This window comes from Sinohyriopsis cumingii, chromosome 7, assembly GCF_028554795.1.
Source record: "Sinohyriopsis cumingii isolate HCF-2022 chromosome 7, ASM2855479v2, whole genome shotgun sequence".
NCBI classification, from domain to species: Eukaryota; Metazoa; Mollusca; class Bivalvia; order Unionida; family Unionidae; genus Sinohyriopsis; species Sinohyriopsis cumingii.
Window position 1 is genome coordinate 29,537,701 of NC_142967.1, and position 26,440 is coordinate 29,564,140.

The window sequence follows — 26,440 nt, forward strand, 5'->3', positions numbered from 1 at the left end:
AGTGCTGTAATATTTTGGCATATTAGAGCTAGATTTATCAATCTGTTTCAAGTGCACAATAGATTTATCAATCTGTTTCAAGTGCACAATAGATTTATCAATCTGTTTCAAGTGCACAATAGATTTATCAATCTGTTTCAAGTGCACAATAGATTTATCAATCTGTTTCAAGTGCACAATAGATTTATCAATCTGTTTCAAGTGCACAATAGATTTATCAATCTGTTTCAAGTGCACAATAGATTTATCAATCTGTTTCAAGTGCACAATAGATTTATCAATCTGTTTCAAGTGCACAATAGATTTATCAATCTGTTTCAAGTGCACAATAGATTTATCAATCTGTTTCAAGTGCACAATAGATTTATCAATCTGTTTCAAGTGCACAATAGATTTATCAATCTGTTTCAAGTGCACAATAGATTTATCAATCTGTTTCAAGTGCACAATAGATTTATCAATCTGTTTCAAGTGCACAAGATATTGTGCTGTGACACATAAAATCAACAAAAATCATAATAAATACAATAAGATAAAATATCTGACAATTATTGATATCTTCTGACTTGCAATCTGTAGAAATAGTACAAAAATGCAAAAGCACAATTTCATAATCTGATCTTATTTGGTCATTGCAGACTAAACATTTGATGAAATCATTGTTCTATACATATATCTTAACAAATGCTATCATAAATAAGTGTGTACAATGCAATAGGATTTGTTTAACTTGACAGAACTATCCAAACCATGAGAGATTTCCTTTCATTCTACATCTAAATGTGTGTTAAATCTCTAATCGTTGTCTGTAATGAAGCAGCAGTGGTCCATCCTGTAAATGAAAGAATCAACATCCATCATCACTAATGGGAATAATAATGTACCATAATTTATGTGATCAGCTTCAATTTATATCTGATGGTGATTCAGTGCTAATTCTTTTTTTAAATCATGTTATGTGACATTAAAATAGTTATACATACAGAATTGCTAACAATTTTATTCAGTTTCAAAAGGATGTTAAAGTCAGCATGATTAGAGCAACATCCCAAGGTCAGAGGCAAAAGATCAGGTACTATAGCTACCCCCACCCCCAAAAGCAACAAGTCTCTCCTGCAACACTACTAATGAGGGGAAACTGCAAAATATAAACATTAAGTGCATATATGAACAGTAATCTATAACAGAAAATTAGCGTATATGGAACATATGATCCCCCAAGCATTTGTGTTACAAAAATAAGCATGCATGAGGGTCAATGCCTAATATATCTACTTCATCTTTCAAATTATTCTGCCCTAAATATGAGAATAGTACGACTGTTTATCTAATTACAGTACAAAGTATGGTTACTGCCTTTTCCTTTGGTTATTTTTCTCTTCTTTGCTCATTTTATGTAATATCGTGTAAATCTGGATGACAAGTTTTAATACTGAGAGTTGTAATGTGATACATTTGAGGCAAACGTATGGGCAAAAAATGTTGTAACATTATACACTCTGCCTTCCGGAAGGCATATCCATATTTTAGTGGTTGAATTTTTAAGATTTTCCTTTAACTTTAATTTGAAAAAAAAATGTTTACTAGAGCTATTGATTCTTAAAAGGAACTGCAATAAAATTATTCTCTCTCTTTTCGGGTGACATAAATGTTCTAAATGAAACTTTGTTTAATAAATTGTGATAAACCTCGTACAAACCTTCACTCTCCATCGCGTAGCCATAATGAATTTCAACATGTGGTCCTTCCCAAGAAGTTCTTCATTGCACAAAATGTCAACCTACAATATATGGAATAAGGTTACTATTATTATTATTATTATTATTATTAATTTGTATCTGTAGTGCAAGTAAAATAAGTACTGAATGTTAACATGTGCTGTAGAAAATCCTCAACTCAGACAAAAATTGTTCGGATCATCATGATAAATTCTGGAGATGAAACATTCAACTTGATTTTAAGTTTAAAATCCAATAACCTGATTAGCTAATTTTTAAATCTGACCTGAAATTGAGCGACCAGGACTTCATATCACCAGTATAAATCTAATTCTGCACATAAAACATTTGCATGGTCAATTTTAAGTCAGATTTAAATTAAAGCCAATCACATCACTGGACTTAAATTTAAGTTTAGAAAAGTTCTGTTGGTGAAATTGAGGCCAGCTATCTTGAGTCAAGGCTTAAGACTTATATTGGTGGAAATGAAGTCTGATTATAAACTTCAAGCTGGGGCAAAAATGGAACAACTTCAAAATATCAAAGGAAGAGTAACTAATTGTAACAAAAGCCAGTCATATTTATTCATATGGTGAAGCCATTTTTTTCTCTCCCAATTATTCTATTCCTCATCAAGAGAGATACCATAATAATAACATGTATGATCACGTAAGAATTTGTAGATCTCAACAAACTTCCTCACGTAGTGAACAAATGCCATTCATTGCTATGGACTTCTATATTGCCGGTCACTCAAGATTTATCATTCTCTATAATCCTGCCCAATTAAGGAGTGCCTTTCAAAACAAACAAAAAGTCATCAATAATTTCCAATGAAGCAGAATAGATGATACTGGACAACATAAAACCTAGAAGTAAGGAACATGAATTCCAGAAAGCTGACCTAAATGCGACTCTTAACTGGTCATAGGAACAGACAAGGGTCACCTTATGTATGACCAAGGCTGGGCATGCAAATTTAGCTGGACTTTTAACACTATGACTTGAATAAACTAGTCCTAGACAAATATTTACTGGTTGATTAAAGTCTAAGTCACACCAGAATCTTTGATTATATCATTCATTGACTTTGATGTCACAAGTTATAAAGTGTTAAGGTAAAAAAAAACTGATATACAATGCCCCAGGTTCAATGATTGTGAAAGAGTAAACTTGATTAAGTATGTAGTATAACAAAGGTGGCATGCAATGTAGATAAATTTATAAGTAATGTTAGTTTCTTTTACATTATTCTAACAAGATTCACACGACTGTAACTATATATACTTCTTGGATATTATAATAGCACCTAATTAAAAATTTCGAATACTTTAAGTTTTGCCAAGAATTATTAATACCGTAAAAGAAAAGTGTCTTGTTGTAGGTTTTAGTACTCATTAACGAAACACAAGCATAGAATTGTGTAGAAAATATTTAAAGCTAGGAGGATGAAATGAAAGCATATAAATCTGTAACATTTGGAAACTGTACAATATGTCAAAATTTAACAAAACAAGGGGCCCCGAGTGGCCGAGTGGTCTAAAGCGCTCTTCGTTACGGATCACTGCCATCTCACCTCTGTCTGCGGCGGTTCGAGTCTAAGATTCAGCCAATGTGGGCATGTGAGAAAGCTTGCCAGTAGCTTCTCGTGGGTCGGTGGTTTTTTCCGGGGTTTTCCGGGTTCTTCCTCCACCATTAATACTGGCCGCCATGTATAGCCGGTCGTGCTGAAAAATGGCGTTAAACCCCACAACAACAACAACAACAATAACAAAACAGAATTTCATCCACTACACAGGCAAAAGATCTGATTAAGAAATAATTAATATGATGAAAATAGTGCAAAGATAATCAAAATTACTGCTGAAAGAAATTTACTTACATCTTTATATCGGTCCAAATTATTGAATATTTTTAAAGCCACAAACTTTTTGAGATGAGATATTGTAGCCTGCGCAGAAAGCCTCAAGTACTTCCTCTTCATTAGTTTCAATTGATTGCCATCACATTCTAAGCATATATTAACTTGTTCATCACTCTTATGATGGTCTTTATCCTCCTCTTTATCAGAAGAGCTTTTTTCAATATTTTTCTTGTCCTCTTCATTCACTGAAATATAATTTAAAAAATGCTGATTAAATATGTCTCTGTTAATAATTCTCTAGTAAATACTATATGAAGAATTATATTTTTATAACATGACAAGGTGTGAATTTCACCAACTGTAAAAACAGACAGCAAAAATCAACTGGTCACAAGGCAATAAAAACAATAAAAATCAATTTGGCACAAGGCAGCTGTATGGTTTAATGCCATTTTTCATGCCCAATATATCCTTTACATGATGGCCAGTATAAATAGTGGAGGAAGAACCTGGGACAATCCCGGAAAGAAGAATCGACACAGGAAAGACACAAGGAAGTACAGACAGCATAAAATAATAAGGTAATAGGCAGTAAAAACAGACATCAAAAATTAAATGGACACAAAACAATAAATGGGCAGCAAAAATCAACTAGACACACAGCAGTAAAAACAGCAAAAATCAATGACACAGATAACTTCTAGGTAACATTTATCACAATGGACACATTACGGTGTTTCTGTTTTATTATTTCTGATATGCTGAACACACAAACTTACTACTTTCTGTGAATCTGAATGGTCCAAAACGTCCGTAAAGTCCTTAAGCAACTTTCTTATTAATGATAATCTGCAACCGGGGAGAATATTTCTCGACCCACCCATTGGAACTACTTTATTTTACTACTGCATTATAGACTGTTATTAATGTTTCATAGGCGACTAGGATTGTTATTACTTTATAACAGAAATGTTATGTCCAAACCAATTTAGTTTTCAAACTGTCTAATGTACATGTCCATGTTGGTGTACATTTCAATAATGATGGACATACATGCAGACATTATTTTATACTAGTTCGATTACAGCCAAATAAATTTATCTGATCTTATGTAATAGAAATTAGATTTTCAAACAATACAAATTTGCATAAATACATCTTATCACGAAAGTAAATCACTAAGTTTTACCGTCTGATGAAAGTGTTGCCATACATGTACGCGTACCAACTGGAGAATCATAAAAATCACTTTTACGTGCAGATGCCTCTGCTCAGTAACTTAATGACTAGTAAATTAATCCATCACTTATCTGGATGGAAAAAAAAATTCTCAATAGGCATCTGTTCTTTATTTATCTGCAAATTTTTTGTTCATATGTTTTTCAATAAAACTGAAATGCTCATAAGGATATCAGGCGTGTCTCTCTGAGCATGTAGGGCAGGCCCCAAGCGGCTGAGTGGTCTAAGATGTTTCCTTTACAGACCACTCACAACTCATCTCCTGGTCTTGGCATGAAAAACACGGTCAAGTCAGAAAGCTTCTCTGAAGCTTCCTGTGGGTTGTTGGTTCTTCCTATGCCAAATATACTGGCTGCCATATATAAACCATCATGTGCTGAAAAATGGCATTAAACCCCCACACAGAACTGAACAAGTACAGTCCAAATGTTCACTATTCTATCTAAAACATCACTGGTTCTCGGTAAACTGGTACTCTGTCATTAACAACCTCACCTCTGTAGCAAGAGGAACATAACTGTCATCACCACTATCACAGGTAATGACATTGTTTGCTCACTAAACCCTTCAGCACAGTCTGCAGCACATCATTCCATGCATCATACTGACTAAGACAATTTATTTCACAGCCAAGTTTTGGTCAAGGCTCAAAATGAACACAAAGGAGAATTTACCTCAAGCTTCAAGACCTTGGGAACATAATTCATGGAAGAAAATGTTATAAATTATTGTAAAGCTGTACTCATTTATTCAATGTACAGGTAAAGAACTATGTGCATGTTTTTAAACTTTTGCAGTCTTTGCAATCACGTGATCAGAAGTCACACTGGTAATCCTAATGGATATGCCGTATTCCAGTCAAGGGAATTATTTTCTCCATTTTTCATTAAAGTTAGATCCAGTTACTCTTTTGTGTTCTGCTTCTTTCACTTTTTTCGCTAATGATTCTTAGTATATCCGTTTTAGTTTGGAGATCAACTTTTATATCCGTTTTAGTTTGGAGATCAACTTTTATATCCGTTTTAATTTGGAGATCAACTTTTATATCCGTTTTAGTTTGGAGATCAACTTTTATATCCATTTTAATTTGGAGATCAACTTTTATATCCGTTTTAGTTTGGAGATCAACTTTCTAGTGCAACAAGCACTGAGGTTTAACATCAAGATGACATCTTGCTGAGCTAAATGGAAATTGCGTGAGAGCTCACAAGATTAGGGTAAGTTACTCTGTCATAATATTGCATATGCTGGCCTGGTTCCCTGTTTCCTATTCTCCCTGCATTGCACACTGCTATACGAATAGCGGAGTGCAATGCAGAGAGCATACAAAGCAGGGAACTACTCTATGTCTATGTTCGAAGTATACAAGATGCCATCCCTCATCCAAAGCATTGGATATTAAATAAATCCTCATCGCATTATGTGAATCCTTTGTGTAAAAGAAATGCATGGCAACAAAATGTGTGTGTAAATTTCTCTCCAGCGTAAATTTCCCCTGACGCACAAACGTGTGTAAAGGGAAACACTGGCCACTATATAACCTGATATATTGGTCAAAGAGACCTATTTTTAAAAAATACTATTTCCTTAGTGGAGGCAAGCTATGTGAATCCACTGAAACAACTTACCATCACCATTTGGGAATGCAATTCCATTTTTCTTATAAAAGTCTTTTTGTCTCTTAAGCTCCTCTGAAACAGATAAAATAAAACAATGCTGGTAGTTATTTTTGAGGCTACATTCCCAAGTGTACCTGTAAAGTGATGCATTTAAAAGCTTTTCATCTGCAATTTCTTGATATTTTTTAATTCTGATGGACTATTTTCTCAAATTCAAAGAAAAATGTACTGTTTTTCTAATTAAGTATTTTTGCATGTATTTTGATAGCTGATGAAAAACCTGACATCGGCCCTATATTTTCCAATTATAAGATGAGCTGTACCTATTCTGTGCAAGTAAAATAGAGGCTGATGTTTGTGAAATGCAACTCATATACAAATATCAATGCAATGTACATGAAGTGAGCATTCCACAAAATTCTTTCAGTAAGATTTTTGTAAGCAAACATGTAAACTATTACTAAGTCAAAACCAAGAGTCCCTTGATGGGACTTATACTCTAATGTCTGAAAGAATTTCCAGAACTGAAGATAAGATCATTTCTTCTTCTTAATTCCTGGGCATTGAAATATTCCAATATTATTAAGTGAAAAGATTTTCAAATTAACCAATGTGGCAGCCATACTTGATGTAAGATTGGCACCATTTTCATTTAGTATAAAGCAGACATTATTAGAAGGTACTGCCTAAAGGAATGGGGAGGCGTTCCCTACCATCTGCTGGGGTTGTCTATTTACCCCCTGAAACCATCAGAACACTTTTGGTCAAGGTCCCATGTTGATATGAAAATTTATTCGGGAGATTTGTGAAAAGATTTTCAATATGTGGCAGCCATATATGAGCTCAGATCAGCCTTATTTTCAATCAGGACTTCTAACAAGATATCATGATCTGTCCTCCGGTAAAAACACATATCAAAATGATTTCCTGTTGAGTAGGAGTGGCATTAAAAAGATTTTCAAAATGGTTGCAATGTAGGCCTTAATGAATGTCTGATTGGTATAATTTTCCTTTATTACCAACTATATATGTCATAAAAAATCTTTCAATGAAAACCCCATTTTGATATAAACATCCATTCTGGTTGAGCAGTAATAACAACATTTTCAAGAAGACCACTACACTGGCTATACCGGATGTCCAATCAGTGCAATTTTCTTGTAGGACCAATTATTCTTCCCAGCATGTCTTTTGGTGATACCCACCAATACGGATATGACCATCCATTCAGGTTTTCAAGATGGCTGCCATAGTGGCCATACTGGATGTCCAAGAGGAACCATTTTCATTTATGAAACTAGGCATCACAAGAAGTTGCCAAGAAAACAACATGTTGATATGACTTTTTATCAAGAAGGTGAAGCTATAAGATTTTCAAAATGACAGCCATATTTCCTGTCAAATTGGCACACTTTTCATTTAGGACCAACTACACATCATAAGAAGCTATTAGTGAAAACCCCTTGTTGATATGACCATCTATCCTTGAGGAGTTGCAACAAAAAGATTTTCAAGATGGCTTACCTGGTGGCACCATTTTCATTTATGACCAACTAGACCTTGGGATGAATGTGTGTGTAAAATTTCATAGCAATCCCACAAGTAATTTAGGAGTAGTGATAACTAAATGGAGTTAATGGATGGATGGACATCTGAGAACTGACAATAAGCCATCAGGCGTATTCTTGCCTGCTTACTATCAATAAGCTAATCTAATTTAGACATTATTCACACCAGAAACAAATTGCAGGGGTTTGGTGAGGTGCATTAGAGTTAAATGAAAACTGCTAATTCAGCATTAGTTGAACTAAAACTAAAAGCATGTTCTGACTTTATCTTTTTTAATAAACCATCCCAGATCAAGAAACCAAAATATTTGTGGTTCTTATAGAAAAATAGTTTTATTATGTACAATAAACTTCAATTTCATATGATGTATTGCCACATCTCTGCTTAAGAGGGTTGTTTTGTTAGATTTTTCTCTTAATTCTTTTTTTAAAGTATGGAAGATTTTCAGACAGAATTTGACATCAATAGATGCAATGGGTGTACCAAATATAACACAGCAGTCTCATTTGATGAGAATCAGGTCACAGATAAGTAATGTTTTTTGGTAAAGAAACACTATCTCAAGCTTGTAAGCCAGTGCATAATTTTCTTCTTGTTACTGTAGATTATACAAAAGCATACTGAATGTTATGTCCTGGGAGTATGCCCAACTGCATGATCAATTTTTTCACCATGTACCATGAAACAATATCACAAAAACTCTAAGCTTGTTTTACCTAAACTGTCAGATGTATTCAACAATGACATGTCATTCAAATTGAATCTTGTCATAATAAGATGTAAAGTAATACAGCAAATGAAATAACTGCAATCTGAGCAAAGTTTGGCAGGACAACATCAATGGTATGATACAAAACACTGTCACATCAGTTGAAAGTCTAACATGGAGATCAGGGAAGAAAAAAAAATCAAGTTTTGAATTGGTTTGATTAAATGGCATCATTCTGGTTACTGCATGCCATGGGCATGTTACAGATTTTAATAACTGTTTGACCAATACTCAGCAAATGCTTCATGCAATGGTCTTTCCATAGTCATTCTATACACATATATAAAAGACTGGGAAATGGTCTTTCCATAGTCATTCTATACACATATATAAAAGACTGGGAAATGGTCTTTCCATAGTCATTCCTTACACATATATAAAAGACTGGGAAATGGTCTTTCCATAGTCATTCTATACACATATATAAAAGACTGGGAAATGGTCTTTCCATAGTCATTCTATACACATATATAAAAGACTGGGAAATGGTCTTTCCATAGTCATTCTATACACATATATAAAAGACTGGGAAATGGTCTTTCCATAGTCATTCCATACACATATATAAAAGACTGGGAAATGGTCTTTCCATAGTCATTCTATACACATATATAAAAGACTGGGAAATGGTCTTTCCATAGTCATTCTATACACATATATAAAAGACTGGGAAATGGTCTTTCCATAGTCATTCTATACACATATATAAAAGACTGGGAAATGGTCTTTCCATAGTCATTCTATACACATATATAAAAGACTGGGAAATCTCCAGTTTCAAAGTGTAATTCAAATGACACAGAGTGGCAGATTCAAGACAGTATGTACTTACTTTCTTGTAGATTTGGCACCAGCTTGTACACTATATCTTGCATTGTTCTGTCATGACTGTAATATGTTAAAGAAAATCTTGAGATGTAGAAGAATAAAACTGGCACACAGCTGTCAACAGAGAGCAATTCCACATTTTTCTTTAAACCATTTCATGATCAAAATCTTTTCAAAGTTCTGTTTCATAACACACCTAATTTTTAGTCAGGACTAGCCATGTAAGGCATCATTATTTCTTCTATTATTGTAAGTTAATTTTTCTGAAACATAATGGCTGAAACTTAAATACAGACAAGATGATATCTGTCATAGGAATTAAAAAATATCTTCTCTTAATAGGCACTCATTCTATACCAAATTATTTCAAATTTTGCAGACACGACTTTGCATTTCTCTTCTCTTGTTCTAATAAAATTTGTGCATCTGTAGAACTGCATGTTTATTTAAAACAAAGTTTTTGCTAAAATTCTTTTTTAATTCTGATATGTGATCAGTTTGTCAATTTGTATAAGATTCATGTATATTGTTCATATGTAATAAATGTAGTGAAACAATTACTGTATATACCCATGTATAAGTTGGGTCTAATGGCAAAGCAACACAGACCCATATCTGTCTAAACATAATGCATTGGCAGATAAGGAGCTATGTTCTTTGTGCTAGTAATTAGTCATAATAAACTGCACAGACCCATATCTGTCACAGCTGATCTGAGTCTCTGCAATCTGCAGTTGGATCCAACTGATGCACAATAAACTATATCTGGTAGTTTATTTAATCTGCATTTGTCTCGTAAAACTCTTTACAACTTAATTACTTTGTTTTGTTCCAGGCATTCCTTAGATAGGATACTTTGGCCCAGAATGCACAACAGTGGCATATTCTGGTGTAATTCTATCAATTCTTGTTCTACCCTCAACAGGTAAGTGTACATTGATTGGTTTGAGTGAACAGTAATTGAATGCAAAGAAGCAATGTCTACTGCATTGATAATATTACTAAAGCTGCTTGTGATTAACAGTTTTTATGGCACAGCAATACATTAAAGGTTACAGTGTGAAGAGGCAAACAGAATAAAGTCCCCTGACCAAGAACACAACACTGCCATTCCCAAGGCTTACAAAAAAAAATGACTGATGCATGATGTTAACGAGAGACAATTTTAATTTACTTTCCTAAAAAGATGAGGATAAAATAGTACATATATTCCATAACAACATAATCATTAAACATTAAAAACTGAAATAACCACAAGCACTTTTAAAGACTGGTGACCAAAAAAATCAATGCTAATTTGAACTAAAAATCACTGAATTAAAAAAATCAACCAGATGTGTGAAAACTGCATATCATATTTATAAGCCACATCTTTATTACTTCAGTAATTCCCCCTTTGTATCTAAAAAATTTCTCCTTTTAAATTTAGGGCAGGGGGATTTCACCCATATTATTCAGTTATTAATTAGACCCTGAATGGTTTTGTCAACAGCCAGCATGCATGTTTCTTTATACTTTAATTGCATGGTGCACTGTTTGTTTGCAGTAAATCCCTATTTATAATAAACTCAGCATAAGTAGCAAAACATGAATGTACATGACAGGTGTGTGGCTTATTTAGTGTATTTAAGTGTATCCCTCCCTAAAGGACTTAATACAGTGCTACAAACAACAAATCTTTTAACACCTTGATATTTAACAATGAATTCAGCTTATATCACTGACAACCAAACAGTCAGGTATTAACTGCAAAAGTTCAATCTATTGACAACGGAGTAGGCAATAATGAATCTATTGTACATGTAATATGTATAAAGTAAGTAATTTCATATTTTCTTCAAAAGTTGTACAATGAATGGGTCAATTTCTAACTCATACATGGAATGACCCATTAAATTTCTTTCTTGTCTAGTAAATTTATATCATTACCTTATGTAGTTCATTGGATGACTCTGGTGAATAATAATTCCACAGGTTGGGCAGGTGTTGTTTTCCTCTAGGTACTTCACAATGCAACTCCTGCAGACTGAAATAATGAAACGGATACTCCAGCTGTACGAATATGAAGTGGTGTTGCTACTTTTTAGTCACATACATGATAAGTAGATCGCTGTGACTGAACTTACTGCCAGCTACTTTTCTGGTTGTCAAGAATGACGAATTAACACACACTGATAAAGTTAATACAATTAAAATCTTCTACAGATGCAAAATATTTGATGTAGCATTGTGCATAAAAGTCAATGGCAAGGGACATTGTGTCCCTCACCCTCCATATCTGAGGACACGTAGCATTGTAATGGGACAAACAAAAACTGTAGCACAATGTGTATTAGAGGTGCAACAAGAAAAAGAGATGATATTTACTTTTGACAGTTTAGCCACCTTAATGTTGTCATTTTCCCTTGGACACTCATGTTAAAAGTTTATTATGTTAATGTGTGACTCATGAAAACATTTACATGTTTGAATATATGGTTACCATGAAATGAGCTGCACTATGGAATTTTCCGTTCCAGATCTTGCTCTTACTGAACTTTGGTTTTTGCTCCTTATCTACCTGCATTCATTATAATAAATACCAATGTTTTCTCAATTACTTTTCTTCTCAAATTAATAAATCACTTATTAGATGAAATTCTGCATTTGTATAAATTAGTTTTTTTATAATTCTGCCTCTTAGTAAATTAAATCTTTCTTGCTGTAGGTGTGACTAACTTCAAAAAACAGGTTAGACAAACAGCAATAAAAGACTAGCAACACGGCAGACTACCACAAACCTTAAATGTTTTCAGTGCCACAAACTTTGTTTTGAATTGGATGTTCATTGTCATCTTACGGTTTGTATCACCTTTAATGACTTTTGCCATAACCAGTGCCAATTTTTTTTGTTCAGTGAAAAAATCCAAACACAGTAGGTGCAGAGAGTCAAGATTTGGGGGACATGGGACAAAAAATTACAAGAAAACCACAAGCCATCACTCAATGTGCAATACTGTTTTTATTAAACATGGCAAATTAATTCCACATTTATTAAAAATATGATTACTAAGATGTCTGTGCATCATGGGAATGGGCTGGATAAGGGGTTGGGAACATCATACTTTCATGATTACAAAATTTATTGTATGGCCAACTGCATCAGCAAAGTTTAGAAACACACAAGGTAAAAATTACATTTTTTGCAAGTTTCAATAAAAAGAGACTGAGTTTATGAAGCTAACTTACATGTGTGTAGACATTCTGTAATGGTGGTGGCATCTATCAGGTATCCCTTGCAGAGTATACATGTAATGTTAGGGTTAACTACACGCAGCTTCACTTTCCTCTCCATCATTATGAAAAATACTCACGGTCACCATGGGACCAAACCTGAAGATCAATTTACTGTAAATTAAGAAAAAAGATGGTTAAATAGGTCACACTGGCCATTTGTATATCTAGACAACTTGAATATAAAAACTATGCTTAGTACCATAAGATTTCCTAAAGGCACAATTTATATACAAATATTTACCTACAAACTAGGGCCTGAGATCAGAATTTCTTTCCAAAGTACTTTATCACCATAATATAATTATTTACTGATCCTGCCTAAATTTGACTTACATATGAATTTTTTTATTCTTGTTTGGAGTCCTGTCCATGTTGCCATTTGCAAACTTGATGCCCTAACTTTTCTCAAGCACCACGATTCTTTTGGCCTGGTGTATTCTCTCTGTACCATCAAACACCATGATTCTTCTGGACTGGTATATTCTTACTGTACAATCAATCACTGTGATTCTTCTGGACTGGTACATTCTGTACCATCAAACACCATGATTCTTCTGGACTGGTATAACTCTCTGTACCATCAAACACCATGATTCTTCTGAACTGGTATATTCTCTCTGTACCATCAAACACCATGATTCTTCTGGACTGGTATATTCTTACTGTATAATCAATCACTATGATTCTGCTGGACTGGTACATTCTCTCTGTACCATCAAACACCATGATTCTTCTGGACTGGTATATTCTTACTGTACAATCAATCACTATGATTCTTCTGGACTGGTACATTCTCTCTGTACCATCAGAGTGGAATTAACGTCTAGTATGTATCAGTATTATGCACACTGTAAGGACAAGGCTTTCCATATCTGTGAAATACACTTTGGTGGACGAAAAATGGCTTCATTTATTTCACCAATACGTTTCTATAATTCATACTTAAGTATATAATTAATAAAACTTTAAAGGAATTTACAAATCAAATTGCCAAACTCACCAGACAAGCTCAATTTTGATTTGGGCATGCTCTCACATTGTACCTCATATAGAATGATGATGGGAAATCTTATATTTTCACACGTGAACATATATATTTTTTCACAGGTTCAAATATAGGAAGGAAAAAGAAATATGAAAAGTATTTCATCAGTACCAATGAGTATATATTAATAAAACATAACAGGGATTTACAAACCCACTTGCCAGACTCCTGGGACAAGCTCAATTTTGGTTTTGGAAAGCTCAAATTTCCCAGATACTTACCTATCGGCAAGTTTTAAAAAAAACTGGGAGCATGGGGGAGAATACTGTCTACCACTTTTAATGCTTTATATTCTGCATATTTTATACCCTCCTATCTTGTCACAATATATATATATATATATATATATATATATATATATATATATATATATATATATATATCAGTGCACTTATTTAGCTTTTTATATGTACCATACCTGACTCCAGTTTTTTTCATCTTTTGAATGCATGATTTCCCCCTAGTAGTTAATCAATGTTGAGGAAATTGGTCTCACATTTTCTTGTGCAAGCATGATAATGCTGTTGTTGTTTTGGATTTAATGTCATTTTCCAGCACATGATAGGTTATATATATATATATATATATATATATATATATATATATATATATATATATATATACCAGTATAACCGGTGGAGGAAGAACCCAAGAAAACCCCGGTAAGAACCAGTAACCAATAGGAAGCTACTGGTAAGCCTTCTCACATACCTACATTATCAGAGCATGAGACTGGACCTGAAGTGCACTTAGGCGAGGTGGCAGTGATCAGTAAAGGCATTTGTTTAAACCACTCAGCAACTTGAGGCCCCTGGGACATGATAATGTAAATATTTACTAATTTTTACAAATAAGGAATAAATATTTATATTTTAACTTATCAGTTATATTTTAATCATAACATCTGTATATATTTGTATGTATTGAGATTGTGACATTCAGGTCCTAAACTAGCCTCTGGCAGTTTGTGAGCTTGCTGACTCCAAACAATTATCAAAGATTGTTTATATGCATGTCACTGATTTTTAAAGTGAGATGATGTTTTATTTTTTAATAGTAAACTCGTGAGATTTCTTTGACAAGTGTGTTTGGATATAAAAAGCACTCATTTCTAATGATAAACCCCTAGGAACAATTTTGTTCAAAGCATGATCGATGTATAAAAATGTAACACCCACAAGCTGTGTTTAAGACCTGTTATTTATGTGATAATCACAGGAAACCAATACATACTTATAGCTTGGCAAAAATTTAAATTTAAAAAAAACGTTTTCCCACTCTCAAAATTCAGCATGTCATATTTGTACGCATCTCACCAATTTCAAGGTGAAATGGATAAAAACACCATTTACAAATCATTCATTTTTGAGTATGAATAAAACGTAACAAGAAGTGTAGTTTTCAATATTGTTCATGTAGCTGATGAGATGAGTGTGCTATCTTATCTAAGCACAAAAAAGGGAAACATGAAGCTTCATTAGTAATTTTAAAATTTTACGAAAGTTATGACTAAGCAAGCTGACTGCAAAATTAAACTGTTTTTGCTCTTCAAACTCTTCCTCATATACATATTGATATTAGTGTAATATGCTCATGTTTGATAACAGACATATTGCTGGGTGGGGTGATTTTGAAGAGAAAGAATTTTCTAATACCCTTGGAGGCCCCCACCTTTTAATATAACTGGAATTACATGTGAGAATACTATCCAACTGATTTAGGACTGGGTTTTATTTCTAGGTTTTCTAAAATCAGCACCTGTATTTCATTTCATATAAGAAATGATTCATCATCTGTTGAGATATATATTGCCAATCAATTCTGACTGCTTATTTACAAGCTGCCCCTTGAAATACAATCAATTTTCAAAGTTGATCATGTAATTTTATTTAAACACAGCATAGCCAAATGTTACAAGAAATCTGAAGAAGGGGAAAGATCAGACAAACAAGGAGCATTCATATAATTATAGGAAGATGCTGGCAATGATCCTTTTTAATGCAAATGGCACACGTAGACTGATTAGGAATAAATAAAACACATTTTCCTAAATCAATGCCTTACAACACTAATTTATTTATTCCCTAACCACTGTCCACACAAGATTGACAGTATTGGTGATAAGGCAGAAAATCACACATTAGTCAGCAGTTTTTTTTCTTTACTGGTATCATGAATCAATTAAAAGCATAATTAACTGCCTGTAGATATATAAGTTACATGTGCATATCAGATTGGATAGTAAGGTAAGAGTTTATTATCTGAGCATATCTGTGAAAGAAAGGGAAACCCCAAGACCATACAGTGATAGAATTAATGATGTATAATATGCTGGAACTGCAATTAATGAGTACCTTGCAAGCTCATCATCAATTAGATAGTCCAGACCATTCTGTAATTACTCTTATTTAAGATTAACATAACTGCATTTAGCACTGGCATCAAGCTAATTCCTCTATAATATCTCTGCCACCTTTTTTAATATGAAAAGGTATGATTATCATTGGAGACCAATTCTTTGATATGTGGGTGGCATAAGACATAGCATTAAACAGGCGGTCAACAGTGGTGTAAAATAAAATTAGTCTTCTATGTCAGTGGGATGCTTCCACGACCTACTGCTACCTGTATACAGCGAATAGCAAAGAAAGAACAAAATTAGGCTGCTTTAACAAAGTCTGAAGCTAAACCATCAATACCTGTTCCTATTCCAGACTCAAAACTATTGACTAACTGCTATTCATCTTCGGGGCCCCGAGTGGCCGAGTGGTCTAAAGCGCTGTCCGTCATGGATCACTGCCATCTCACCTCTGTCTGCGTGGGTTCGAGTCCAAGGCTCGGCAAATGTGGATATGTGAGAAAGCTTGCCGGTAGCTTCTCGTGGGTCGGTGGTTCTTTCCGGGGTTTTCCCGGTTCTTCCTCCACCATTAATACTGGCCGCCATGTATAGCCTATCTTGTGCTGAAAAATGGCGTTAAACCCTATAACAACAACAAAAAGCTATTCATCTTCATGGGTTTCATTATCTACTCTTTAACCAGCAAGATCTTGAAAATTTCCAAGTTGTATGTCAATCAATGAAATATTAAATTAACAAGAATATTAAATAAAAAAGAATTGAAAGATAGTGCCTGGTTTGTTATTTGTTGTGACTTTAAATTTTAAACTGATGGTATAGTTTGCCCCTCCCATCAGGAAAGTTGGTACCCAATGAATAATAATGAATTCACACTGCTTTGAACTATTTACTCTTTTATATATAGATCATGGTGATAGAAATGATAAGAAACTGTGAATAACACTTTTTTTTTCCATAAAATCATGGTTATCATCTCTAAAAATGTTCATTTCCAATTAAACAGGTTATGAAGAATACCAGTACCAAACAGTCCATTCAAAAAATAGATCTGCTGCATACCCACATTTTCAATTAATTTTGTAAACATAATTCACAACCTGAATCTAATAATTCTTGTTTATTCTATTATTATGATTTTTCCTAATCAGATTACTTCAGCCTTTGAGAAGAAAACTCTCATAATAAAAATTAAGATACAACTAATGAGTTTTAGCAAAGCTATATTAAGTTTGTTTCTGTTATTGTATAAACTTGTTTTCTAGGTGATATTGATGCTGCTTTGCCATATAATTTTGCCACTGACCTTATGTACAACAGTTTATTATGTACTTAAATCTGAAACATAAAAAATTTTGGGCAAAATAGTTACCATACATTTCATTCCTATATTTTCACATGTGAAAAATATATCCTCATATGTACGCATGTGAACATATACGATTCTCCATTATGCCATGCAATGTTTCATTGTGTGTTGACTGCAGAATTTATACATGCAGCAAGAAAAATGAGCACTCAAATGAGCTAGAAGATAAAAATGTAAATTAATAACCTTTCAGACAGGGATATTACTGTTTGCTGAAAAAATCTGACTTTATTCTGCTTATCTATTTCCCCTTACTACTTGGACAACAATAATAAATCTGTAGTGATGCATTGCTAAATCAGATATGCTTTGTGATTAGATGGGGGTAAAAACGTTTACATGACAAAAATGTAATTTACTGAAAGCTACTGACATTTATATCAGGCTGTAAATAGGGTTGAATGTCTGGTGGATTTATGAAAAAGGCTGTCATATGCTGAAAATTGAGTTCAATCTTGTAAGCTTAGTTCGGTGCATAGAAACACCGGAACACACTGAAACGCAATATCGTATATACCATACCTGTAAATTGTGAAATTTGCGACATTTTAAAAAAAAAGAAAATAACATTTACTATCAATAGTGTCTAATACAATTTTTACATAAGTTTAATGCTTAATCTATTACTAATAAATACATATTAGTAATGATTTATTAATAATGCCCGGATGAATGAACTTCGTGAAAATCAGCAATTTAAATAGCCTTACAGTGTAAGTATAACAATCAAGAATTATTTCCGTATTCGTTTTGGAATTTACATGACAAATTTTTTTTGGGTCCTGTGATTCAGAGTAGTTACAATTTTCATATCGATTGTTCAATGATAATAATAATAAGAAAAAAAAGTAGAGTTTTCCTTTTATGACAGCTTTTCTTCGATACCCATATGTATTCACTTCTTTGTAAATGGCATTATTTGCATATATTGCTAAAACATTAAGCTGCAAAAAATGAAGCACTGGTCAGTGAAGATTAACACCAAGTTTCTAGTGAACCACTGATAGCAAACGTCAGACCTTTGCAGATTATACAGATTGCAGTGTCGGTTTCAGGAAAGAATCAGCGATTACATTGTGCATTTCAAACTTCTTTTACATGTTTTCTGTATAATTAGTATTTATTACGTCACAACACTTTGATAATCCCAACTGAGACACGAATACAAGTCTCTGCAAATCACATGGCTTTCCCATGCATCCAGTCTAAACAGAGCTTGATGTGTCATACGATTTTAACATTTTTTTATAGTGATTACTGAGACACTCCTGACTGAACTACTGGTTAACTTCAGATATATGATACTTGTTCTGCTTTCTTCCCTTCACTCATAACGTTTAATCCATCATAATTTATACTTTCATTTCAAATTCATATATCTTTTAATGAACTATTATTTTCTGTTTTCTGATATTTTGAGTAACTTCAACATGGAAATTTTTTGTATCTTTCAAATTACTGTTCGTACTGATATATTTTCTGAATAAAAACCATACCACCAAAGTATATTTAATGGGTATATTTGAGTATATTAGAGTGTATTTGAGTAAAAAGACACACAGTACAAGTCCACATGATTAGCAGATTAAATACGTATGATAGTGTATTGAACTCCAATGGCAATGGCTACTGTTTAAAAAATCTTTATTTCAGTGAGGGAAGGCAAGAATGAATGCTGGTTGATTTTTAAAGGTTGAATTTCCGCGATTAATGGAAGAAAGCAAAAATAATATAGGATTTATCAAACAGTCATTTCTTGTACCACATGGAAGACATGCTTTTTAATATGTATGTTTTGTTGGACACTATTAGTGTTTAATAAAATATTCATGATAAAGATACAGTCTCATAAATCTAGCATTTTCATACTCTGACTAATACTCTCTCTCTCTCTCTCTCTCTCTCTCTCTCTCTCTCTCTCTCTCTATATATATGATAATAAGTAAAATGTAATTATTAATAACCACAATGTAATAATCAACTTAAGTGATCAATATTAATATGTGTTTATTATTAATAGCTAAAGGAATAAACTTACGTATAAATTGCAATACACGCTGATAGTATTAAATTTTGTTACTTTACGAACTGTCACCAAAATGCGCAGTTTCTAGCTTCTTTTTAGTTTGATGTTGCATCACTTGCAGAAAAGAAAGTACATATTAATTTATTATATAACTAATATTAAATGTCACAGATATGAATTATACATTTACAACCAATATACACAATATATACGATACAAATGAATTGCATTTCAGTGTTTCTATTGCGTTCTGGCGTTTCAGTGTGTTCCAGTGTTTCTATGCACCCAGCTTAGTTACCGGAGCAAGTGTGGTATATAAAAAAATGTTATGATCTTGCATAAATACTGAATAAATTTCATCTTGAGGTACAAAAGAGCCCTATATTTTAACTTGTAGCATTGCCACTCATTAAAATATGACATGTTTTGCAACACAAAACAAAGTATATCCAGTATTAACAATAGGAAAAGAACGTATAGAGGATGGGTTGAACCAGATTCATTGGAATGCATCAAAATACATGAAGTAACACAAACTTTCCAATAATAGATTGCCTCTCCTGGATGTTAACATACCAAGATGAGTACATGAAAAAATATTACTGACATTTTATGAGCATTTTTTACCAGAAGAACTTGTGTCTGAAATGAAGATATCAACCATAAAGAAGTATATATAGAAATGAAGCTACTGTGAAATACATCAATGATGATTTCTCCAGAATATATATATATATATATATATATATATATATATATATATATATATATATATATATATCTGTGTGTGTGTGTGTAGAAAGAAGTGTAGCGATATTGCATGATGATGGTACATAATCTGTTCTTAGTAGGCTACATATGTTTACAAATAACTGCCTGTCTACATTCAGTTATAAACGGTGCCAAGTAGGGCAATATCTACTGTATTTTCGTTTATAAACGTACACATGCCTGAAAAAGATTTATGTTATGTAAAACAAGACTGAAGCATACTCCAAAAAGCACACCCACCCATCAGTCACTACCCTGGAAACTAACTGTTCGAAATCATAATCCTACAAACGGAGAGTGTTTATAAATTCAAACAAACTGAATATTTAACATGTTCATGGATTCAAGTAATTATATTAAAAACGAAATCTGTACCTTTTTTCCTACATGCCATAACGTAAACTTCCAATTCTTTTGATAAGCTACATCTTGCTTTTGTCAACTGTTTCTTTTGACTGTTGTACGTGTAAGAAGAAACATGATTGGATCGTAGTTCCTAAACAACCAATGAAAATGCGTCTTACAATAATGTTCCATATATAAGGGAAATAACTCGACATTAAGAACACGGTGCTCGCAAAAGTGATACGAGGTACTCACCCTTGCAACAATTCTGCGTGCACTAATTGCACTTTCAGTGTTGCTATGGTTATTTCACTGTGCTATTTTTTATTTTGTTTTAGCTGTACGCGAGATAGGAAGTCCGACCTTTATAAATTTTAAAAACTATTCGTTCTACTCCGTATACAGATCTTCGCAGAATGCATCCATACAGAAATCACCTATCCTATACTACACAATTACGTCAAAACTAAGTCACGGTGGGATTGTATTGCATTACGGTGAGAATATGTAACACAATAACTTGATTTAAAAGTATCATATGTGGATTGTATGACATCATTGCGACATTTTATTAATAAGTATTAAAGCAGTTAAATAGATGTCGGCAACAATGTGGCAAGGAGTTGACCTCAATAGGACCATACTGCAAACAGTGACAGTGGGTAGCGGGTGGCTGGTAGGTTTAGTGAATGGCGGGTAGCGGGTAAGTTCATCTAGTTCAGCGGGTGGCGGGTAAGTTTAGCTAGTTTATAAACTATACCAATAAAACAACATTTGGCGGGGTTGGGACTGGCGGGATATAGACATTGACATATACAACACCTAAAATCGGCTAAAAGTTTTAGACAAAGAGAATAAAAATCTTTTCGAGGCATATGAGTGGCCCTGAAAAGGACCGTTGTGTGTTTGATTTTTATAAAAACCAACACACAGCGGTCCTTTTCAGGGCCACCACTTCCCCCGAAAAGTGATAGTATTCATTTTGCCAAAATCAATTAAAACTCAAAATCCCACTTTTCCCCCATGATGGATGTGTGTGTGTGTGTGTGTGTGTGTGTGTGTGTGTGTGTGTGTGTGTGAGTCCATATTCTAAAAATCAAAACCAAAAGACACGTTTTCTGTCTGGTCTATTCTGGTACAACTTTTACAATCCAATTCACAACAGAACACAACACTTTTAAAAGTCCATAGACTTCTGTGTTTTTATTCACTCTCTTTGTTTTTTTTTAAAACTTCTTCACTTTCACAGGTTTATCCTCCTCTTCTTCCTTACGTTCTCCTCGTCTTCTTTTCTTTTCTTTTTCTCTTTCTGTAGGTGTCTGAGTTCTTCCTTTGGGGAGGGTACCCCTTCTTCCTGTTCAGAACCCCTATCTTCCTCTTGCTCCTGTAGATTCTTAGGGCATTCTGAAGACCAATGTCCTTTCTCTTGACAATGATAACAGGAAACTTGACTTTTGTCTTTTCTGATACATATCTTGCTTTTTGACGGTCTGGACATTCTGTAACCCAATGCCCTTTCTTCATACAGATCTAGCAAGTATCTTGACTTTTATCTTGAAAGGAGGGTGAGTAGTCCGTCGGCTTGTCCGAAGAAAACTTTCGTATAACACCTCGCAAAGCTCTGATAGATGTTCGATCTGTGTTGGCTCTTCCATCGTTCTGGTCGGTTTGTGAGTGAAAAGAACACTGGAAGGGAAGACACTGACCCTTTATATATATACACTGGCCTGACATGGATATAAAGGGACCCATGACGTTTAAAATGTAGCCATTTGACCTTTTGCAGTGAAGATGAAATGATCTCTCATTTCGTGGAGAAAGGAGAAGAAAGTAAGAGGCAGAAACGTGACTTATCGCATCGCACAGTAGCTGAAATCTTGGCTCAAAGTTATGCCAGCGATTTTGAAGATGACACGAGTGAGCCAGAATCCAGACACAGAGAGTCTACACCAAACCAAGGTTAACCACCACCAATAGCAAACCCTCAAAAGTACTACCACATTCGAGGGACGAAAAAGCGCTTCTCTAGAAAATTTAGAACCACGGCATACACTTACACCTTGAAGTTAAAGGATTTCAGGTCCGAAGTAGAATTGGAGAGAGCAGAGGGGTTCATCACTGTGGTGTGGGATTCTTTGTTAACCACATTCAAACGGCAATGTCAAGCCAAAGAAGACGATCGCCTGAGACTTTCCATTCATCACGACAGTTTGAAGTCCCTCATTAGGATCGAGTTTAGCAGCCCAGTAGAACTGACACCTTCCAAAGTCAATGACAAGATTCTTTACGTGCAACAATCCAACGAGAAGTTTCACATCACCGATTGAAAAACCACACTGTTCATGACCCACGTTCATCGTCCCCAAGGCAAAAGACGCAAAAAGGTGTTATTGGTGGACGACCTTCGCATCATCAAGTGTAGTCTCGTTCAAATTAACAACCGTCAAGACCCAAGCCATCGTAGTGGGACGAACGTATGCCGACAAGAACGACACGCAGCATGGAAAAGAGCATGGGAGAACAATCGACGATCGAACCGACCCAAACAACAAAGAGAAGCAGAACTCATGTTGAAACAAGTGGGGCTATCTAAAGACACAGCTTGTGGCATTCCTGAAATACAAAAATTGCAAGACGTTTTGTGCATCCCCAAGAAGTGCGCAGACCTCTGTTGTTTTGAGGCAATGATTTCAATGACGGAAAATACATTCACGTCTATTATAACGATGAACATTTCGATGCCATCACCAGTATCTCTCCATTCCTGGTATGGTGGCGCTCACCAGATAATATGTACTTTTGAGAGAGTGACGTATGTAAGGTGAAGTAGTTTGCATTTAAAACATGCACAGTGGAGAGAATGTTTGCATACCTCTATGCTACATTAATGTAATGTGGATGATATTTCTTTTGTATATTGTACTTTTGGAAATTTTACATGATTTAAGCACACTGCTAACTAAAATGACTGCTCCCTTGTGTTAAAAAGTCAGTCTGAATTAGTCTAAAGTACACTATACATAGCAGCTATTAAAATAGGGAAAATGAATTTTGCCAGACTAGACAATACCAGCTTCTGAAAGTGCAATGAATGAATTACCAAATATATAAAATGTAAAAAAAGTTATCGGCTCTTTTTTATACAATTGACCTCTGAAGTTCAGGAAGTGAAAATGACCAAGTAGAGCTAGCACTTTTTTGAAAGGTGCACATTTGAAGTAAGGCCAAGCTGTATACTCTATAACCCATAGTACACCCATCAATCATACACCAAAATAAAGGGAATTAAAGGTTCTTTGCATTATACCTAAGATATACAAGGTCTTTTTTAAATAGCCAGTATAACCAGTGAGGAAAGCCGGGGACATTCTTTTTCTTTAAATTCCTAACCCTATGCAAAATGCGAAACTGTATAGCGCCACCTTAAAGAAAATAAAAAAATGTTTGCAATTATTTTTTTTTATTTTCATATAATTATGTATGATGTTCTGAATAAAATGGTACATTCATATTGCATTTAAGCATGAAAATAAGCTAATTATGATCATTTTTCTCTTGCTTACATAATTTGCCATGAGGTATATTTGTGTGAGTAGTGACCTTAATTATGGGGAAATTAGAAGACTTAGAATATAGAAATAGAGTCAACTTAAATTTAAAACTGTTGCAATAAGTGACAGAAATATATGGTGAAAATGTTTCTTTCATTTATTTGCAATGAAATAAAAAAATAAATGAAGAGAAAGTGAATTCGCTTCTTCCATATTAAACAATAGGCAAATATTTTACACTTTGACCTTTGACCTTTATGAAGCTGATGAGTTACCTCCCTTTTCTAATTGTAAAATTCATTGTTGATATCTCAGAAATAATTCTGGCTAGTTTCATGTTCCTGTCATTCAGCATAACATTGGTTGCTATGTTTACAAAATGTAATGTGCATTCTTAAAATAGCTCACTTTTATCATGGGGGGGGGGTAGGCTGGACTTATTAGAGACTCTGACTCTCATAAATACTGTTCTGTGGGGAAAAAGGCAGGAGAATTATTCATAAGGATTGTTTTGATGCTTGCGACTTAAATGTTTCAGCCATATAAACATAATTAAATCATAAAAAATAATACCTACATCTTCTTTATGGTGGCGCTCACCAGATAATATGTACTTTTGAGAGAGTGACGTATGTAAGGTGAAGTAGTTTGCATTTAAAACATGCACAGTGGAGAGAATGTTTGCATACCTCTATGCTACATTAATGTAATGTGGATGATATTTCTTTTGTATATTGTACTTTTGGAAATTTTACATGATTTAAGCACACTGCTAACTAAAATGACTGCTCCCTTGTGTTAAAAAGTCAGTCTGAATTAGTCTAAAGTACACTATACATAGCAGCTATTAAAATAGGGAAAATGAATTTTGCCAGACTAGACAATACCAGCTTCTGAAAGTGCAATGAATGAATTACCAAATATATAAAATGTAAAAAAAGTTATCGGCTCTTTTTTATACAATTGACCTCTGAAGTTCAGGAAGTGAAAATGACCAAGTAGAGCTAGCACTTTTTTGAAAGGTGCACATTTGAAGTAAGGCCAAGCTGTATACTCTATAACCCATAGTACACCCATCAATCATACACCAAAATAAAGGGAATTAAAGGTTCTTTGCATTATACCTAAGATATACAAGGTCTTTTTTAAATAGCCAGTATAACCAGTGAGGAAAGCCGGGGACATTCTTTTTCTTTAAATTCCTAACCCTATGCAAAATGCGAAACTGTATAGCGCCACCTTAAAGAAAATAAAAAAATGTTTGCAATTATTTTTTTTTATTTTCATATAATTATGTATGATGTTCTGAATAAAATGGTACATTCATATTGCATTTAAGCATGAAAATAAGCTAATTATGATCATTTTTCTCTTGCTTACATAATTTGCCATGAGGTATATTTGTGTGAGTAGTGACCTTAATTATGGGGAAATTAGAAGACTTAGAATATAGAAATAGAGTCAACTTAAATTTAAAACTGTTGCAATAAGTGACAGAAATATATGGTGAAAATGTTTCTTTCATTTATTTGCAATGAAATAAAAAAATAAATGAAGAGAAAGTGAATTCGCTTCTTCCATATTAAACAATAGGCAAATATTTTACACTTTGACCTTTGACCTTTATGAAGCTGATGAGTTACCTCCCTTTTCTAATTGTAAAATTCATTGTTGATATCTCAGAAATAATTCTGGCTAGTTTCATGTTCCTGTCATTCAGCATAACATTGGTTGCTATGTTTACAAAATGTAATGTGCATTCTTAAAATAGCTCACTTTTATCATGGGGGGGGGGTAGGCTGGACTTATTAGAGACTCTGACTCTCATAAATACTGTTCTGTGGGGAAAAAGGCAGGAGAATTATTCATAAGGATTGTTTTGATGCTTGCGACTTAAATGTTTCAGCCATATAAACATAATTAAATCATAAAAAATAATACCTACATCTTCTTTATGGTGGCGCTCACCAGATAATATGTACTTTTGAGAGAGTGACGTATGTAAGGTGAAGTAGTTTGCATTTAAAACATGCACAGTGGAGAGAATGTTTGCATACCTCTATGCTACATTAATGTAATGTGGATGATATTTCTT

The 26,440-nt window shown here is 33.8% G+C and overlaps 1 protein-coding gene across 2 annotated transcripts in view; it reads right to left on the reverse strand.

The window, feature by feature from the left end:
* Window positions 1–380: 380 nt before the first annotated feature.
* The window catches only part of LOC149794952 (polycomb group RING finger protein 3-like), a 39,390-nt gene continuing 13,330 nt past the window's right edge, over window positions 381–26,440 (reverse strand). Inside the window, exons 1-8 of one of the 2 annotated variants that reach the window (XM_089964010.1) lie at window positions 20,825–20,905; window positions 12,835–12,993; window positions 11,536–11,632; window positions 9,611–9,666; window positions 6,450–6,512; window positions 3,601–3,827; window positions 1,700–1,780; window positions 395–832 (exon numbers count right to left, since the gene is read on the reverse strand). In XM_089964010.1, the coding sequence (XP_089820136.1) occupies window positions 788–832; window positions 1,700–1,780; window positions 3,601–3,827; window positions 6,450–6,512; window positions 9,611–9,666; window positions 11,536–11,632; window positions 12,835–12,943 (678 nt within the window). In that variant the 5' untranslated portion in view covers window positions 12,944–12,993; window positions 20,825–20,905 and the 3' untranslated portion in view covers window positions 395–787. Of the gene's footprint in view, window positions 833–1,699; window positions 1,781–3,600; window positions 3,828–6,449; window positions 6,513–9,610; window positions 9,667–11,535; window positions 11,633–12,834; window positions 12,994–20,824; window positions 20,906–26,440 lie in introns of those variants that run through there. The other variant, XM_089964011.1, reaches the window with a different exon arrangement.